The 19,733-nt window shown below is 45.7% G+C and overlaps 1 protein-coding gene across 7 annotated transcripts in view; it reads left to right on the top strand.

The window, feature by feature from the left end:
* LOC112225730 (SRC kinase signaling inhibitor 1-like) overlaps positions 1-15,407 on the top strand; it is a 112,434-nt gene extending 97,027 nt beyond the window's left edge. For all 7 annotated transcript variants that reach the window (XM_042327420.1, XM_042327423.1, XM_042327422.1 and 4 more), the window contains one exon: positions 14,959-15,407. In XM_042327420.1, the coding sequence (XP_042183354.1) occupies positions 14,959-14,961 (3 nt within the window). In that variant the 3' untranslated portion in view covers positions 14,962-15,407. The remainder of the gene's footprint in view (positions 1-14,958) is intronic.
* Positions 15,408-19,733: the final 4,326 nt, after the last annotated feature.

The raw sequence follows: 19,733 nt of genomic DNA, 5'->3' as shown, positions 1-19,733 counted from the left end.
GTTGTAAGTTAGTAGCCCCACTCCTATAGAGTTGTAAGTTAGTAGCCCCACTCCCATAGAGTTGTAAGTTAGTTTCCTCACCCCCATAGAGTTGTAAGTTAGTAGCCCCACCCCCATAGAGTTGTAAGTTAGTTTCCCCACTCTCATAGAGTTATAAGTTAGTAGCCCCACCCCCATAGAGTTATAAGTTAGTAGCCCCACTCCCATAGAGTTGTAAGTTAGTAGCCCCACTCCTATAGAGTTGTAAGTTAGTAGCCCCACTCCCATAGAGTTGTTAGTTAGTTTCCCCACTCTCATAGAGTTATAAGTTAGTAGCCCACCCCCATAGAGTTGTAAGTTAGTTTCCTCACCCCCATAGAGTTGTAAGTTAGTTTCCTCACCCCCATAGAGTTGAGTTGTATAGAGTTGTAGTTAGTTTCCCCACCTCATAGAGTTATAAGTTAGTAGCCCCACCCCCATAGAGTTGTAAGTTAGTAGCCCCACTCCCATAGAGTTGTAAGTTAGTAGCCCCACTCCCATGAGAGTTGTAGAGTTGTAAGTTAGTAGCCCCACTCCCATAGAGTTGTAAGTTAGTAGCCCCACTCCTATAGAGTTGTAAGTTAGTAGCCCCACCCTATAGAGTTGTAAGTTAGAAGCCCCACTCCCATAGAGTTGTAAGTTAGTAGCCCCACTCCCATAGAGTTGTAAGTTAGTAGCCCCACTCCCATAGAGTTGTAAGTTAGTAGCCCCACTCCCATAGAGTTGTAAGTTAGTAGCCCCACTCCTATAGAGTTGTAAGTTAGTAGCCCCACTCCTATAGAGTTGTAAGTTAGTTTCCCCACTCCCATTGAGTTGTAAGTTAGTAGCCCCACTCCTATAGAGTTGTAAGTTAGTAGCCCCACTCCTATAGAGTTGTAAGTTAGTAGCCCCACCCCATAGAGTTGTAAGTTAGTTAGCCCCACTCCCATTGAGTTGTAAGTTAGTAGCCCCACTCCTATAGAGTTGTAAGTTAGTAGCCCCACTCCTATAGAGTTGTAAGTTAGTAGCCCCACCCCCATAGAGTTGTAAGTTAGTTTCCCCACTCTCATAGAGTTATAAGTTAGTAGCCCCACCCCCATAGAGTTATAAGTTAGTAGCCCCACTCCCATAGAGTTGTAAGTTAGTAGCCCCACTCCTATAGAGTTGTAAGTTAGTAGCCCCACTCCCATAGAGTTGTTAGTTAGTTTCCCCACTCTCATAGAGTTATAAGTTAGTAGCCCACCCCATAGAGTTGTAAGTTAGTTTCCTCACCCCCATAGAGTTGTAAGTTAGTTTCCTCACCCATAGAGTTGTAAGTTAGTAGCCCCACTCCTATAGAGAGTTCCCCACCCCCATAGAGTTGTAAGTTAGTTTCCCCACTCCCATAGAGTTGTAAGTTAGAGTTGTAGTTAGTAGCCCCACTCCTATAGAGTTGTAAGTTAGTAGCCCCACTCCCATAGAGTTGTAAGTTAGTAGCCCCACCCCCATAGAGTTGTAAGTTAGTAGCCCCACTCCCATAGAGTTGTAAGTTAGTAGCCCCACTCCTATAGAGTTGTAAGTTAGTAGAGTTATAGAGTTGTAAGTTAGTAGCCCCACTCCCATAGAGTTGTAGTTAGAGTTGTTAGTTAGCCCCACTCTCATAGAGTTATAAGTTAGTAGCCCACCCCCATAGAGTTGTAAGTTAGTTTCCCCACCCCCATAGAGTTGTAAGTTAGTCACCCCCATAGAGTTGTAAGTTAGTAGCCCCACCCCATAGAGTTGAGTTGTAAGTTAGTTAGTAGCCCCACCCCCATAGAGTTGTAAGTTAGTAGCCCCACTCCTATAGAGTTGTAAGTTAGTAGCCCCACTCCCATTAGAGTTATAAGTTAGTAGCCCCACCCCCATAGAGTTGTAAGTTAGTAGCCCCACTCCCATAGAGTTGTAAGTTAGTAGCCCCACTCCTATAGAGTTGTAAGTTAGTAGCCCCACTCCTATAGAGTTGTAAGTTAGAAGCCCCACTCCCATAGAGTTGTAAGTTAGTAGCCCCACTCCCATAGAGTTGTAAGTTAGTAGCCCCACTCCCATAGAGTTGTAAGTTAGTAGCCCCACTCCCATAGAGTTGTAAGTTAGTAGCCCCACTCCTATAGAGTTGTAAGTTAGTAGCCCCACTCCTATAGAGTTGTAAGTTAGTTTCCCCACTCCCATTGAGTTGTAAGTTAGTAGCCCCACTCCTATAGAGTTGTAAGTTAGTAGCCCCACTCCTATAGAGTTGTAAGTTAGTAGCCCCACTCCTATAGAGTTGTGTTAGTTTCCCCACTCCCATTGAGCTGTAGTTTAGCCCCACTCCTATAGAGTTGTAAGTTTAGCCCCACTCCTATAGAGTTGTAAGTTAGTAGCCCCACCCCCATAGAGTTGTAAGTTAGTTTCCCCACTCTCATAGAGTTATAAGTTAGTAGCCCCACCCCCATAGAGTTATAAGTTAGTAGCCCCACTCCCATAGAGTTGTAAGTTAGTAGCCCCACTCCTATAGAGTTGTAAGTTAGTAGCCCCACTCCCATAGAGTTGTTAGTTAGTTTCCCCACTCTCATAGAGTTATAAGTTAGTAGCCCACCCCCATAGAGTTGTAAGTTAGTTTCCTCACCCCCATAGAGTTGTAAGTTAGTTTCCTCACCCCCATAGAGTTGTAAGTTAGTAGCCCCACTCCTATAGAGTTGTAAGTTAGTTTCCCCACCCCCATAGAGTTGTAAGTTAGTAGCCCCACCCCCATAGAGTTGTAAGTTAGTTTCCCCACTCTCATAGAGTTATAAGTTAGTAGCCCCACCCCCATAGAGTTGTAAGTTAGTAGCCCCACTCCTATAGAGTTGTAAGTTAGTAGCCCCACTCCCATTGAGTTATAAGTTAGTAGCCCCACCCCCATAGAGTTGTAAGTTAGTAGCCCCACTCCCATAGAGTTGTAAATTAGTAGCCCCACTCCTATAGAGTTGTAAGTTAGTAGCCCCACTCCTATAGAGTTGTAAGTTAGAAGCCCCACTCCCATAGAGTTGTAAGTTAGTAGCCCCACTCCCATAGAGTTGTAAGTTAGTAGCCCCACTCCCATAGAGTTGTAAGTTAGTAGCCCCACTCCCATAGAGTTGTAAGTTAGTAGCCCCACTCCTATAGAGTTGTAAGTTAGTTTTCCCCACCCCCATAGGGTTGTAAGTTAGTAGACCCACCCCATAGAGTTGTAAGTTAGTAGCCCCACCCCCATAGAGTTGTAAGTTAGTTTCCCCACTCTCATAGAGTTATAAGTTAGTAGCCCCACCCCCATAGAGTTGTAAGTTAGTAGCCCCACTCCTATAGAGTTGTAAGTTAGAGCCCCACTCCTATAGAGTTGTAAGTTAGTAGCCCCACTCCTATAGAGTTGTAAGTTAGTAGCCCCACTCCTATAGAGTTGTAAGTTAGTAGCCCCACTCCTATAGAGTTGTAAGTTAGTTTCCCAACTCCCATTGAGTTGTAAGTTAGTAGCCCCACTCCCATAGAGTTGTAAGTTAGTAGCCCCACTCCCATAGAGTTGTAAGTTAGTAGCCCCACTCCCATAGAGTTGTAAGTTAGTAGCCCCACTCCTATAGAGTTGTAAGTTAGTTTCCCCACTCCCATAGAGTTGTAAGTTAGTAGCCCCACTCCCATAGAGTTGTAAGTTAGTAGCCCCACTCCCATAGAGTTGTAAGTTAGTAGCCCCACCCCCATTGAGTTGTAAGTTAGTAGCCCCACTCCTATAGAGTTGTAAGTTAGTAGCCCCACTCCTATAGAGTTGTAAGTTAGTAGCCCCACTCCCATAGAGTTGTAAGTTAGTAGCCCACTCCTATAGAGTTGTAAGTTAGTAGCCCCACTCCTATAGAGTTGTAAGTTAGTTTCCCCACTCCCATTGAGTTGTAAGTTAGAGCCCCACTCCTATAGAGTTGTAAGTTAGAGCCCCACTCCTATAGAGTTGTAAGTTAGAGCCCCACTCCTATAGAGTTGTAAGTTAGTAGCCCCACTCCTATAGAGTTGTAAGTTAGTAGCCCCACTCCTATAGAGTTGTAAGTTAGTTTCCCCACTCCCATTGAGTTGTAAGTTAGTAGCCCCACTCCTATAGAGTTGTAAGTTAGTAGCCCCACTCCTATAGAGTTGTAAGTTAGTAGCCCCACTCCTATAGAGTTGTAAGTTAGTAGCCCCACTCCTATAGAGTTGTAAGTTAGTTTCCCCACTCCCATTGAGTTGTAAGTTAGTAGCCCCACTCCTATAGAGTTGTAAGTTAGTAGCCCCACTCCTATAGAGTTGTAAGTTAGTAGCCCCACTCCTATAGAGTTGTAAGTTAGTTTCCCCACTCCCATTGAGTTGTAAGTTAGTAGCCCCACTCCTATAGAGTTGTAAGTTAGTAGCCCCACTCCTATAGAGTTGTAAGTTAGTAACCCCACTCCCATAGAGTTGTAAGTTAGTTTCCTCACCCCCATAGAGTTGTAAGTTAGTAGCCCCACCCCCATAGAGTTGTAAGTTAGTTTCCCCACTCTCATAGAGTTATAAGTTAGTAGCCCCACCCCCATAGAGTTATAAGTTAGTAGCCCCACTCCCATAGAGTTGTAAGTTAGTAGCCCCACTCCTATAGAGTTGTAAGTTAGTAGCCCCACTCCCATAGAGTTGTTAGTTAGTTTCCCCACTCTCATAGAGTTATAAGTTAGTAGCCCACCCCCATAGAGTTGTAAGTTAGTTTCCTCACCCCCATAGAGTTGTAAGTTAGTTTCCTCACCCCCATAGAGTTGTAAGTTAGTAGCCCCACTCCTATAGAGTTGAAGTTAGTTTCCCCACCCCCATAGAGTTGTAAGTTAGTAGCCCCACCCCCATAGAGTTGTAAGTTAGTTTCCCCACTCTCATAGAGTTATAAGTTAGTAGCCCCACCCCCATAGAGTTGTAAGTTAGTAGCCCCACTCCTATAGAGTTGTAAGTTAGTAGCCCCACTCCCATTGAGTTATAAGTTAGTAGCCCCACCCCCATAGAGTTGTAAGTTAGTAGCCCCACTCCCATAGAGTTGTAAATTAGTAGCCCCACTCCTATAGAGTTGTAAGTTAGTAGCCCCACTCCTATAGAGTTGTAAGTTAGAAGCCCCACTCCCATAGAGTTGTAAGTTAGTAGCCCCACTCCCATAGAGTTGTTAGTTAGTTTCCCCACTCTCATAGAGTTATAAGTTAGTAGCCCACCCCCATAGAGTTGTAAGTTAGTTTCCTCACCCCCATAGAGTTGTAAGTTAGTTTCCTCACCCCCATAGAGTTGTAAGTTAGTAGCCCCACCCCCATAGAGTTGTAAGTTAGTTTCCCCACTCTCATAGAGTTATAAGTTAGTAGCCCCACCCCATAGAGTTGTAAGTTAGTAGCCCCACTCCTATAGAGTTGTAAGTTAGTAGCCCCACTCCCATTGAGTTATAAGTTAGTAGCCCCACCCCATAGAGTTGTAAGTTAGTAGCCCCACTCCCATAGAGTTGTAAATTAGTAGCCCCACTCCTATAGAGTTGTAAGTTAGTAGCCCCACTCCTATAGAGTTGTAAGTTAGAAGCCCCACTCCCATAGAGTTGTAAGTTAGTAGCCCCACTCCCATAGAGTTGTAAGTTAGTAGCCCCACTCCCATAGAGTTGTAAGTTAGTAGCCCCACTCCCATAGAGTTGTAAGTTAGTAGCCCCACTCCTATAGAGTTGTAAGTTAGTAGCCCCACTCCTATAGAGTTGTAAGTTAGTTTCCCCACTCCCATTGAGTTGTAAGTTAGTAGCCCCACTCCTATAGAGTTGTAAGTTAGTAGCCCCACTCCTATAGAGTTGTAAGTTAGTAGCCCCACTCCTATAGAGTTGTAAGTTAGTTTCCCCACTCCCATTGAGCTGTAAGTTAGTAGCCCCACTCCTATAGAGTTGTAAGTTAGTAGCCCCACTCCTATAGAGTTGTAAGTTAGTAGCCCCACCCCCATAGAGTTGTAAGTTAGTTTCCCCACTCTCATAGAGTTATAAGTTAGTAGCCCCACCCCCATAGAGTTATAAGTTAGTAGCCCCACTCCCATAGAGTTGTAAGTTAGTAGCCCCACTCCTATAGAGTTGTAAGTTAGTAGCCCCACTCCCATAGAGTTGTTAGTTAGTTTCCCCACTCTCATAGAGTTATAAGTTAGTAGCCCACCCCCATAGAGTTGTAAGTTAGTTTCCTCACCCCCATAGAGTTGTAAGTTAGTTTCCTCACCCCCATAGAGTTGTAAGTTAGTAGCCCCACTCCTATAGAGTTGTAAGTTAGTTTCCCCACCCCCATAGAGTTGTAAGTTAGTAGCCCCACCCCCATAGAGTTGTAAGTTAGTTTCCCCACTCTCATAGAGTTATAAGTTAGTAGCCCCACCCCCATAGAGTTGTAAGTTAGTAGCCCCACTCCTATAGAGTTGTAAGTTAGTAGCCCCACTCCCATTGAGTTATAAGTTAGTAGCCCCACCCCCATAGAGTTGTAAGTTAGTAGCCCCACTCCCATAGAGTTGTAAATTAGTAGCCCCACTCCTATAGAGTTGTAAGTTAGTAGCCCCACTCCTATAGAGTTGTAAGTTAGAAGCCCCACTCCCATAGAGTTGTAAGTTAGTAGCCCCACTCCCATAGAGTTGTAAGTTAGTAGCCCCACTCCCATAGAGTTGTAAGTTAGTAGCCCACCCCCATAGAGTTGTAAGTTAGTTTCCTCACCCCCATAGAGTTGTAAGTTAGTTTCCTCACCCCCATAGAGTTGTAAGTTAGTAGCCCCACTCCTATAGAGTTGTAAGTTAGTTTCCCCACCCCCATAGAGTTGTAAGTTAGTAGCCCCACCCCCATAGAGTTGTAAGTTAGTTTCCCCACTCTCATAGAGTTATAAGTTAGTAGCCCCACCCCCATAGAGTTGTAAGTTAGTAGCCCCACTCCTATAGAGTTGTAAGTTAGTAGCCCCACTCCCATTGAGTTATAAGTTAGTAGCCCCACCCCCATAGAGTTGTAAGTTAGTAGCCCCACTCCCATAGAGTTGTAAATTAGTAGCCCCACTCCTATAGAGTTGTAAGTTAGTAGCCCCACTCCTATAGAGTTGTAAGTTAGAAGCCCCACTCCCATAGAGTTGTAAGTTAGTAGCCCCACTCCCATAGAGTTGTAAGTTAGTAGCCCCACTCCCATAGAGTTGTAAGTTAGTAGCCCCACTCCTATAGAGTTGTAAGTTAGTTTTCCCCACCCCCATAGGGTTGTAAGTTAGTAGACCCACCCCCATAGAGTTGTAAGTTAATAGCCCCACCCCCATAGAGTTGTAAGTTAGTTTCCCCACTCTCATAGAGTTATAAGTTAGTAGCCCCACCCCCATAGAGTTGTAAGTTAGTAGCCCCACTCCTATAGAGTTGTAAGTTAGAGCCCCACTCCTATAGAGTTGTAAGTTAGTAGCCCCACTCCTATAGAGTTGTAAGTTAGTAGCCCCACTCCTATAGAGTTGTAAGTTAGTAGCCCCACTCCTATAGAGTTGTAAGTTAGTTTCCCAACTCCCATTGAGTTGTAAGTTAGTAGCCCCACTCCCATAGAGTTGTAAGTTAGTAGCCCCACTCCCATAGAGTTGTAAGTTAGTAGCCCCACTCCCATAGAGTTGTAAGTTAGTAGCCCCACTCCTATAGAGTTGTAAGTTAGTTTCCCCACTCCCATAGAGTTGTAAGTTAGTAGCCCCACTCCCATAGAGTTGTAAGTTAGTAGCCCCACTCCCATAGAGTTGTAAGTTAGTAGCCCCACCCCCATTGAGTTGTAAGTTAGTAGCCCCACTCCTATAGAGTTGTAAGTTAGTAGCCCCACTCCTATAGAGTTGTAAGTTAGTAGCCCCACTCCCATAGAGTTGTAAGTTAGTAGCCCACTCCTATAGAGTTGTAAGTTAGTAGCCCCACTCCTATAGAGTTGTAAGTTAGTTTCCCCACTCCCATTGAGTTGTAAGTTAGAGCCCCACTCCTATAGAGTTGTAAGTTAGGAGCCCCACTCCTATAGAGTTGTAAGTTAGGAGCCCCACTCCTATAGAGTTGTAAGTTAGTAGCCCCACTCCTATAGAGTTGTAAGTTAGTAGCCCCACTCCTATAGAGTTGTAAGTTAGTTTCCCCACTCCCATTGAGTTGTAAGTTAGTAGCCCCACTCCTATAGAGTTGTAAGTTAGTAGCCCCACTCCTATAGAGTTGTAAGTTAGTAGCCCCACTCCTATAGAGTTGTAAGTTAGTAGCCCCACTCCTATAGAGTTGTAAGTTAGTTTCCCCACTCCCATTGAGTTGTAAGTTAGTAGCCCCACTCCTATAGAGTTGTAAGTTAGTAGCCCCACTCCTATAGAGTTGTAAGTTAGTAGCCCCACTCCTATAGAGTTGTAAGTTAGTTTCCCCACTCCCATTGAGTTGTAAGTTAGTAGCCCCACTCCTATAGAGTTGTAAGTTAGTAGCCCCACTCCTATAGAGTTGTAAGTTAGTAACCCCACTCCCATAGAGTTGTAAGTTAGTTTCCTCACCCCCATAGAGTTGTAAGTTAGTAGCCCCACCCCCATAGAGTTGTAAGTTAGTTTCCCCACTCTCATAGAGTTATAAGTTAGTAGCCCCACCCCCATAGAGTTATAAGTTAGTAGCCCCACTCCCATAGAGTTGTAAGTTAGTAGCCCCACTCCTATAGAGTTGTAAGTTAGTAGCCCCACTCCCATAGAGTTGTTAGTTAGTTTCCCCACTCTCATAGAGTTATAAGTTAGTAGCCCACCCCCATAGAGTTGTAAGTTAGTTTCCTCACCCCCATAGAGTTGTAAGTTAGTTTCCTCACCCCCATAGAGTTGTAAGTTAGTAGCCCCACTCCTATAGAGTTGTAAGTTAGTTTCCCCACCCCCATAGAGTTGTAAGTTAGTAGCCCCACCCCCATAGAGTTGTAAGTTAGTTTCCCCACTCTCATAGAGTTATAAGTTAGTAGCCCCACCCCCATAGAGTTGTAAGTTAGTAGCCCCACTCCTATAGAGTTGTAAGTTAGTAGCCCCACTCCCATTGAGTTATAAGTTAGTAGCCCCACCCCCATAGAGTTGTAAGTTAGTAGCCCCACTCCCATAGAGTTGTAAATTAGTAGCCCCACTCCTATAGAGTTGTAAGTTAGTAGCCCCACTCCTATAGAGTTGTAAGTTAGAAGCCCCACTCCCATAGAGTTGTAAGTTAGTAGCCCCACTCCCATAGAGTTGTTAGTTAGTTTCCCCACTCTCATAGAGTTATAAGTTAGTAGCCCACCCCCATAGAGTTGTAAGTTAGTTTCCTCACCCCCATAGAGTTGTAAGTTAGTTTCCTCACCCCCATAGAGTTGTAAGTTAGTAGCCCCACCCCCATAGAGTTGTAAGTTAGTTTCCCCACTCTCATAGAGTTATAAGTTAGTAGCCCCACCCCCATAGAGTTGTAAGTTAGTAGCCCCACTCCTATAGAGTTGTAAGTTAGTAGCCCCACTCCCATTGAGTTATAAGTTAGTAGCCCCACCCCCATAGAGTTGTAAGTTAGTAGCCCCACTCCCATAGAGTTGTAAATTAGTAGCCCCACTCCTATAGAGTTGTAAGTTAGTAGCCCCACTCCTATAGAGTTGTAAGTTAGAAGCCCCACTCCCATAGAGTTGTAAGTTAGTAGCCCCACTCCCATAGAGTTGTAAGTTAGTAGCCCCACTCCCATAGAGTTGTAAGTTAGTAGCCCCACTCCCATAGAGTTGTAAGTTAGTAGCCCCACTCCTATAGAGTTGTAAGTTAGTAGCCCCACTCCTATAGAGTTGTAAGTTAGTTTCCCCACTCCCATTGAGTTGTAAGTTAGTAGCCCCACTCCTATAGAGTTGTAAGTTAGTAGCCCCACTCCTATAGAGTTGTAAGTTAGTAGCCCCACTCCTATAGAGTTGTAAGTTAGTTTCCCCACTCCCATTGAGCTGTAAGTTAGTAGCCAAACTCCTATAGAGTTGTAAGTTAGTAGCCCCACTCCTATAGAGTTGTAAGTTAGTAGCCCCACCCCCATAGAGTTGTAAGTTAGTTTCCCCACTCTCATAGAGTTATAAGTTAGTAGCCCCACCCCCATAGAGTTATAAGTTAGTAGCCCCACTCCCATAGAGTTGTAAGTTAGTAGCCCCACTCCTATAGAGTTGTAAGTTAGTAGCCCCACTCCCATAGAGTTGTTAGTTAGTTTCCCCACTCTCATAGAGTTATAAGTTAGTAGCCCACCCCCATAGAGTTGTAAGTTAGTTTCCTCACCCCCATAGAGTTGTAAGTTAGTTTCCTCACCCCCATAGAGTTGTAAGTTAGTAGCCCCACTCCTATAGAGTTGTAAGTTAGTTTCCCCACCCCCATAGAGTTGTAAGTTAGTAGCCCCACCCCCATAGAGTTGTAAGTTAGTTTCCCCACTCTCATAGAGTTATAAGTTAGTAGCCCCACCCCCATAGAGTTGTAAGTTAGTAGCCCCACTCCTATAGAGTTGTAAGTTAGTAGCCCCACTCCCATTGAGTTATAAGTTAGTAGCCCCACCCCCATAGAGTTGTAAGTTAGTAGCCCCACTCCCATAGAGTTGTAAATTAGTAGCCCCACTCCTATAGAGTTGTAAGTTAGTAGCCCCACTCCTATAGAGTTGTAAGTTAGAAGCCCCACTCCCATAGAGTTGTAAGTTAGTAGCCCCACTCCCATAGAGTTGTAAGTTAGTAGCCCCACTCCCATAGAGTTGTAAGTTAGTAGCCCCACTCCCATAGAGTTGTAAGTTAGTAGCCCCACTCCTATAGAGTTGTAAGTTAGTTTTCCCCACCCCCATAGGGTTGTAAGTTAGTAGCCCCACCCCCATAGAGTTGTAAGTTAGTAGCCCCACTCCTATAGAGTTGTAAGTTAGAGCCCCACTCCTATAGAGTTGTAAGTTAGTAGCCCCACTCCTATAGAGTTGTAAGTTAGTAGCCCCACTCCTATAGAGTTGTAAGTTAGTAGCCCCACTCCTATAGAGTTGTAAGTTAGTTTCCCAACTCCCATTGAGTTGTAAGTTAGTAGCCCCACTCCCATAGAGTTGTAAGTTAGTAGCCCCACTCCCATAGAGTTGTAAGTTAGTAGCCCCACTCCCATAGAGTTGTAAGTTAGTAGCCCCACCCCCATTGAGTTGTAAGTTAGTAGCCCCACTCCTATAGAGTTGTAAGTTAGTAGCCCCACTCCTATAGAGTTGTAAGTTAGTAGCCCCACTCCCATAGAGTTGTAAGTTAGTAGCCCACTCCTATAGAGTTGTAAGTTAGTAGCCCCACTCCTATAGAGTTGTAAGTTAGAGCCCCACTCCCATTGAGTTGTAAGTTAGGAGCCCCACTCCTATAGAGTTGTAAGTTAGGAGCCCCACTCCTATAGAGTTGTAAGTTAGAGCCCCACTCCTATAGAGTTGTAAGTTAGTAGCCCCACTCCTATAGAGTTGTAAGTTAGTAGCCCCACTCCTATAGAGTTGTAAGTTAGTTTCCCCACTCCCATTGAGTTGTAAGTTAGTAGCCCCACTCCTATAGAGTTGTAAGTTAGTAGCCCCACTCCTATAGAGTTGTAAGTTAGTAGCCCCACTCCTATAGAGTTGTAAGTTAGTAGCCCCACTCCTATAGAGTTGTAAGTTAGTTTCCCCACTCCCATTGAGTTGTAAGTTAGTAGCCCCACTCCTATAGAGTTGTAAGTTAGTAGCCCCACTCCTATAGAGTTGTAAGTTAGTAGCCCCACTCCTATAGAGTTGTAAGTTAGTTTCCCCACTCCCATTGAGTTGTAAGTTAGTAGCCCCACTCCTATAGAGTTGTAAGTTAGTAGCCCCACTCCTATAGAGTTGTAAGTTAGTAACCCCACTCCCATAGAGTTGTAAGTTAGTTTCCTCACCCCCATAGAGTTGTAAGTTAGTAGCCCCACCCCCATAGAGTTGTAAGTTAGTTTCCCCACTCTCATAGAGTTATAAGTTAGTAGCCCCACCCCCATAGAGTTATAAGTTAGTAGCCCCACTCCCATAGAGTTGTAAGTTAGTAGCCCCACTCCTATAGAGTTGTAAGTTAGTAGCCCCACTCCCATAGAGTTGTTAGTTAGTTTCCCCACTCTCATAGAGTTATAAGTTAGTAGCCCACCCCCATAGAGTTGTAAGTTAGTTTCCTCACCCCCATAGAGTTGTAAGTTAGTTTCCTCACCCCCATAGAGTTGTAAGTTAGTAGCCCCACTCCTATAGAGTTGTAAGTTAGTTTCCCCACCCCCATAGAGTTGTAAGTTAGTAGCCCCACCCCCATAGAGTTGTAAGTTAGTTTCCCCACTCTCATAGAGTTATAAGTTAGTAGCCCCACCCCCATAGAGTTGTAAGTTAGTAGCCCCACTCCTATAGAGTTGTAAGTTAGTAGCCCCACTCCCATTGAGTTATAAGTTAGTAGCCCCACCCCCATAGAGTTGTAAGTTAGTAGCCCCACTCCCATAGAGTTGTAAATTAGTAGCCCCACTCCTATAGAGTTGTAAGTTAGTAGCCCCACTCCTATAGAGTTGTAAGTTAGAAGCCCCACTCCCATAGAGTTGTAAGTTAGTAGCCCCACTCCCATAGAGTTGTAAGTTAGTAGCCCCACTCCCATAGAGTTGTAAGTTAGTAGCCCCACTCCCATAGAGTTGTAAGTTAGTAGCCCCACTCCTATAGAGTTGTAAGTTAGTTTTCCCCCTCCCCCATAGGGTTGTAAGTTAGTAGCCCCACCCCCATAGAGTTGTAAGTTAGTAGCCCCACTCCCATAGAGTTGTAAGTTAGTAGCCCCACCCCCATAGAGTTGTAAATTAGTAGCCCCACTCCCATAGAGTTGTAAGTTAGTAGCCCCACCCCCATAGAGTTGTAAGTTAGTTTTCCCCACCCCCATAGAGTTGTAAGTTAGTAGCCTCACCCCCATAGAGTTATGTTAGTAGCCCCACTCCCATTGAGTTATAAGTTAGTAGCCCCACCCCCATAGAGTTGTAAGTTAGTAGCCCCACCCCCATAGAGTTATAAGTTAGTAGCCCCACTCCCATTGAGTTATAAGTTAGTAGCCCCACCCCATAGAGTTGTAAGTTAGTTTCCCCCACCCCCATAGGGTTGTGAGTTAGTAGCCCCACTCTCTACTGATGCTGTTGTTTTGACTCACACCCACCCAGACATGCCCACCATGGGTGTCATTTCTACTGGAGCCACAGCTGAAGGTAAAGAGATCCCCTGACCCCTGACCCCAAACTCTTACATTGACCCTCTCTCTCTCTGGTCATCACGCTTTCCTTTAATCTTCCTATCCTTTCTCTGTTTGTCTCTTTTCTGCTTATATCCTCAGTGGTGTTATGAATTGACGTTATCGGCGTTGCGAAAGCTTTCATATTTGTGTTATCTGTCTGTACTGTGTGTGTGTGTGTGTGTGTGTGTGTGGGAGACTGAACAGTGCATTGTGAGATGATACTCAGTGCCGTTGTGCCGCTTGTTATTAGGCACTGCTACAGTACCAGGAGACGTCAGAGCCATCCAGGCATGAGAGGATTTTTTAAATCACTGAGCTGTTATAAGAACAGACAGTTCAAAGCCACCATTTCGGTTCGTTGGCCTTGGCGCAGATCAAGGAGGCCATGACAATGTGAATCCTTTTCATACCACAATCCTCGATTTCCATTTCCCATTTCGCTTCTTATTACTTCTGGCTGTGAAGCAGGCTAGTGGGGGGGGACAGTCCCACGACACAGTCTTTTGGCAGGCAGCTCTGAGCTTCTGGAGATGAGAGTAGGCTATCTTACCGCACTAACAGAGCGGAATAAATGTTGCGGTAGCCAGGCTTGAGAGAGAGGAGAGAGAGGGTGTCCTCAGGCAGAAGGAACAGTCCCTCTCTCTGGGGGCAGACAGCAGCAGCCAACAGAGCAGGTTAAAGCCTCACAGGCCACACAACACGCACCTGCTGTCCGACCAACCACACAGACCAACTCCCCTCTGTCTCCACACTAACACCCTCCAACCAATCAACATGCAGGGCAGAGTAGAAACCTCTCAGAAATAGTGGGTTGCCTTGTGGAAGAGAACTTTTGACATATTTATGTACAAGAGTTATTCAAGAGCAAATGATTTGCAATCCTGGATTTAATCAAAGTCACCTCTAAATAAACAATGGCCTTTGATATAAAACCTGGTATTTCTCTCTCCCAGTGTCTGTCTGACTGATGATACAGAGTTGGGATAGTCACATCAGACTCTTCCTCTTATCCCCCAGCCACAAGCACAGATGTCTAGACAGGTGTCATCAGCCAGTGGCACCGAAGTAGGACTGATCACAGAGTAGGGGACCCTCACACACCCGTGCTCTGGCATAGCTCTGTTAGCGTTTGGCACTGCCTGTCTCCTGCCCATGCCCTGGCACTGACACTCTCCTCCAGCCTTCCTCTATGAGAGAGACTGAATGCTGGCAGACTGCATTTACAGAGAATACACCCCCTATACGGTATAATGTGTACAGTGTTACCACAATGTCTCACTGCCAACACAGCGCCATCTACTGGTGTACTCTAGCATCACACAAAGGGGAATATGCGTGATGCTGTTCATTTAATGTGTTTTGCATTTTTAATGACTCGGACGGCCATTAAAAAAAGGGTCAAAACCGTAACGGACAACAGCAGTGTAACCCCTGTACACTTCTGTTACATTTTCACTTCAGACTGTTGGTATCATAATACAAAAAAAAGAATGTATTGTCTCATTCTGTGTATTTGGCGCTCTTGGCATCAACATTAGCTGATACTAACCTGAATTTCCTGTGTTTGTCTCTTGTTCTCATCTCACCCCTCCTCCCTCACCCCCCACCTCTCACCCCTCGTCCCTCACCCCACCCTGCCTGTGCCTCTCAACACCACCTGTTCCTGGGGTGCCACCACCACCTCACCCACCACCCTGTCACCTGTGTGATCCTCCTGGGCCATCCTGTACCACCCGGCCCGCCCCTCCACCTGCGCCTCTGTGACCTCTGACCCTGCACAGTGAGTGAGGGACCAGCCCGTGCCTGTCCTCTCCAGACTCCTCCTCAGCACCAACCACCTGACTACAGAGCTGCATCTGACCCCCACCCCATCCCCTGCTACTCCTAGTCCATGCCCTTTAGCCCCCCTACCCTCTGTTGGCTTAACAATGGGTATTAGCAGTCTCTGACTCCTGTACCCTCTCATGTCCTACATTGACCCCACAATGCACAAGATATCTACCACTCTCCCCTTGGTGTGTTTGTGTGTGTGTTCTGTATGTTTGTGTGTGCGCATGTCTGTGTGAATGGAAGGGTGCTGTCGGGGACCACTACCAACTATATGACTGTACTCTCTTTTTTCATTTCTCTTTTTCCCCCTGAAACCTTTCCAATTTTCCCAATTCTCCATGTTCCTCCTCCTGTTCCTCCTCTTCCTGGTCTGTCCCTGGGTCTGACCCATAGGCCCATGGGAACAGCAGCAGCAGTATTGAGCCCCTCCTGTCAGGCACCAAAGCTGCCAGTTTCTCCGGCCGCCTGTCCTCCTCCAGTTCGGCCTCGACTGTGTTCGCCCCGGGTCTGAGGAAGTATCCACAGGAGGGGGCGCTGTCTTCCCTGACAGTCTCCTCCAGCCAGGCCAAAGCCCTGCTGGCCAGCCTGTCAGCCTCCAGCCTGTCAGCCGCCAGCCTATCAGCCTCCAGCCTGAGCGCCGAGGCCCTGCTCCTCTCCTCCACCTTCCGCCAACACCGCCTCCTCCGCGAGCAGCAGCGCGCCTCCTCCCTGCCCCTGCCCAACGGCCGCTCCTCCAACTCCACCACCACCTCAACCACCACCTCCTCTTCCTCCTCCTCCACCTCCCCCACCTCCACCACCTCCACCCCCTCCTCCTCGCCCTCCTCCCCGACCCCCCTGACCTCCCTCAACCTCTCCTCCATGGGGCTCAAGCCCAGCGGCCGCAGCCTGCAGTACTCCGGCTCCAACAGCTACAAGGAACGTGGCAGCAAGACCCTGCCTAAACCTGTCTCCCCTAGCAACTCACAGTGAAGTACAAGAGGATGGATGAGAGGAGGAGGAGGAGGAGGAGGAAGAGGAGGAGCGCAATGAAGAGGAAAACAAACACACTAGCCCCGCCCTCTACCCTAGCCCTCAATTCCAAGAGTCACATGCAGCAACACATATTAGTGGGGAGTTCCCCAGAGTTGACTTTCTGAGTGTCACTTTGCTGCCCTTGGTCTCAGTCCAGAAGCCAGAATCTTCACATATCTATAATTATACAGTACAAGAGTTGATGGTGGTTCCTCTCTGGCTCTCCCACTCAGTAGTACTGACAGTTCCCCAGACCCCCAGAGAGAGAGCTCAAAGATGGACCTCGGCCTCCACTCCCTCCCACTGCCTTGTCTAGTCTGGTCTTATCCGGCCTAGTCTGGTCTGGTCTGGTCTGGGTGGACAGAAAAACAGTGCCAGTACTTTATGAACCCTCAGTTTATCATCGCACCATTTGCCAAATCTTACTGGATGGAACCTAAGTGGAGTAGATGTGATATCTAGACTGTGACTTATATTATACAGAGTAGAGTTGCAATAATCAACGAGTACAGTACAGTAGCCGTGTGTGTTCAGAGCTATAGCAGTCTTATTCCATCACCTGGCACAATGTGAATCTGTCGAGAAAAACAAAGCTAAACCAAGGTGGTGGTTTCCATTCTGAGACAGTTTTCTGTTTGTTCGTTTCTTTATTTCAGACTTATTGCATCGCCTGTGTAGAAGTCGAAACTGGTGCTAATAGTTCTCCCTGTTTTGTAAAGAGTTTACATGAATGAAACGGCTCCCATTCAATGTGACTGTACATTCCACTGTGTATCTAATGCTACATCCCTGGAGTGGCTTAAGGCTGCTTCTCTCCGGCATCTGATTCCGTTCTTACCCTCGTTCTCTATGGCCCCACTATTAACACAGCAGTTTGGCAATGGAAGAAAAGGCCAGGGAGCTGCTTTTGTTGAGGTCCTCTGGTTTGAGAGTCTGCGCACAATTGTATCGCCCACAACAGCACATTATAGGAACAGTAATGTGATGTTACAGTAGATCAGTTATTTAACAACTGAGCTGGTGCAATGAAGAAGGGGGGAAAATAAAATGTATTTAAACATTGAAATTGATCGTTAAAGAATGTAGAATGTGTAGACATGAATGTTGCACGACAATCAGGACGTATCCACAGTGGACGGGTTTTGCCTTGGACTGGAGTTCCCTGCTGCAGTGATTACACTCTGAACTAAACACACGCTCACGTGACCAGGCACCGGCATACAGCAGTAGATGCACGCACGGTCTCCGACACGCCGGTGAGACGGAGATCCGCCAAACTGCTTTTGAAAAGCACAGTCTCCAGTTGTTTTGAGTCAGAACTGTTGACTAGATTGCCCATTTCTCTATTTCATGACTGTGGAACCACTGGTCATGAATTAACCCACACTGGTTTGATAATGCCGTCCTCTAGGTAGTAATCGATTTGAATGGTTAAAAGGAACAGAATGTTCGAGAGAGAGAAACAAGGGCCACTGTTGAAAGGACCAGAGTTGTGGACCAGCTGATTATTGTTTAGCTGATTATTTACAAGACATGTTGCACAATGAGTTTCATTTTGGCCTGTGTGTATTTTCAGCATTTGCTCGAGACAAAACCCACAATGAGTTTATCTGGACCTCTCCCGACACAGATGCGGGCTTAGCCCACAGCTGTTGGTTTTGCAGTAGTAAGGTTGCCATTGGAAATGGCTGCTGTTGTTCTGTGATATATGTTACGGAGAATAATTCGGTTCATGTACGAAGGCAGCTCCAGGGTATATGAGTGTTCTCCCCTTAAACCCGAGTGCGTAAGCAGATCACTGGCTCCATTCCTCGCAGCTGACTTAAGAGCTTGGAAGTGTTATAAGGATAGAAACACACTTTCATCAAAGAAACCAAAGATGGTTTCCCTGCTGTTAATCTTACGCCAGCAAACACTCTGAAGCTCTCTTTCTTCTGTGATGCGTCACCAAGGCGACCTAGGGGGTTATGGCCGTGTGTAGTCCTCGTTCATTCTTCAACTGTTCAGGAGACAAGTGCGTGAAATTCGATTCTTTGTGGCATTGAGATGAAAACAATTGCTTGTGAAAGACGCCGGTGTCAAGTGCAGACAGCTTGAGGTGGGGAGATTGGTTGTGGTTTTCATGTTTGAAGGCTAGTGTAATAACAAAGTGCTTTAACTCTTCTCTACTGGGTTCATGAGGTGGGTTCATGAGGTGTAAAAGGGCTGGTTAGACAGGTTTATCTGGACATCAATGTTTGACACCCTTTTGAATTTAAGAAGGCTATTATTTTTTGCAACTTGCTATCTGTGCTGTCCTTTGGGGGAGATGTGTCTATGAATCAAACCCTTCTTGGAAGAGGTTCCCACTGGACCTGTATGTCTGACTGCCATGGTACTGTTATAATTGCACAAAATGATCGATGTTGCAATTTCCCCATGAGAGAACAGAGTGGACCTATCTGCTGGAACCCTCTGGAACTTTGGTTTCATTGGAAACCCACCAAAATACTGTTCTTCTAGGCTTATTGCAGTACAGATCATGTGCACATTTGTGTTTTTCAGGCCGAGGAACCTTGGTATGATGGCCCAAATCACATCAGCGGCTCCGACAACACATGGTTGTAAAGATCAGAACAAAGGGATACATATAGACACACACACACACACACACACACACACACACACACACACACACACACACACACACACACACACACACACACACACACACACACACACACACACACACACACACACACACACACACACACACACACACACACCAGAGTGTGTCAGAATGTGGCCGTGGCATCGCAATAAGCACACCCTCTGTTCTATCAGCGAGGGAAACGGCAAGCTCACGGCACAGCGAGTTAGTTAAGCCTCACGCTGGCTGCACTGTAGAAATGCAGGACTCAAGCCCTGGGTTTTATGAAGTGAAAGCCAAATGAAAGAAATTCACTTACTCATTCAACTCCACACTCAAATCCATAACTCCCAGCGATGCTCTTGCGTCTGGCAGGGTGATGGGGAGGAAGTGCGGGAGGTATTCACACTTCGCTGCTTTTACACAGGAAAGTCCAAGACGAGAACCCCAAGACTGCGTGACAATGCTTTTTTGAGTCATCATAGCACTAGTGTTATTGGACAGGAGATTTCAATATCTTGGAGGGGTTTATTGGTAATGGGGATGAGGAGAGGAGAGTGTAAGCACTCGTAGTGAAAGCCCCTGGCAATCAGAGAGATAGTTCATGCAAACTTGAAACGAAAAGTAAAATAATTATACATATATAAATATATATTCGTTAAGATGTTTGTGTATGATATTAATATAATTGTGAAGAAAGTGTGACACATAGGTCTGGATTAAATTATTATAATGTACAATTTAAATCATCCTCTTTTGGGGATTTATATGAGTAGGCATTTTGTACAGTTTTCAATTCTTCAAGAGAGATAATGTAGTTCACATTAGCAAATTATTTATTCATAAGCAGAACATTTTTATATTGATTTGAAAATATTTATCTGTATAGAAGACAGGACAGGTATGTAATATACAGTGGAGCTCATTTTTAATTCTGGGATATTTTTATTAGCACTATTTTTAACAGTTGTGTGAGTTTCCTCTTTTGTTGGCCTGCTGGCCCATGCTACTGGTATGTTAAGGGAGAGGTTGCCCCTGAGCTGGTCCAGTACAATGTCTGCTCCCAGGCCTCCACTAGCTAAC

Source organism: Oncorhynchus tshawytscha, linkage group LG09, assembly GCF_018296145.1.
Source record: "Oncorhynchus tshawytscha isolate Ot180627B linkage group LG09, Otsh_v2.0, whole genome shotgun sequence".
NCBI lineage: Eukaryota > Metazoa > Chordata > Actinopteri > Salmoniformes > Salmonidae > Oncorhynchus > Oncorhynchus tshawytscha.
The sequence above is the reverse complement of the archived record's forward strand: the minus strand, read 5'-3'. Positions and strand labels throughout refer to the sequence as shown.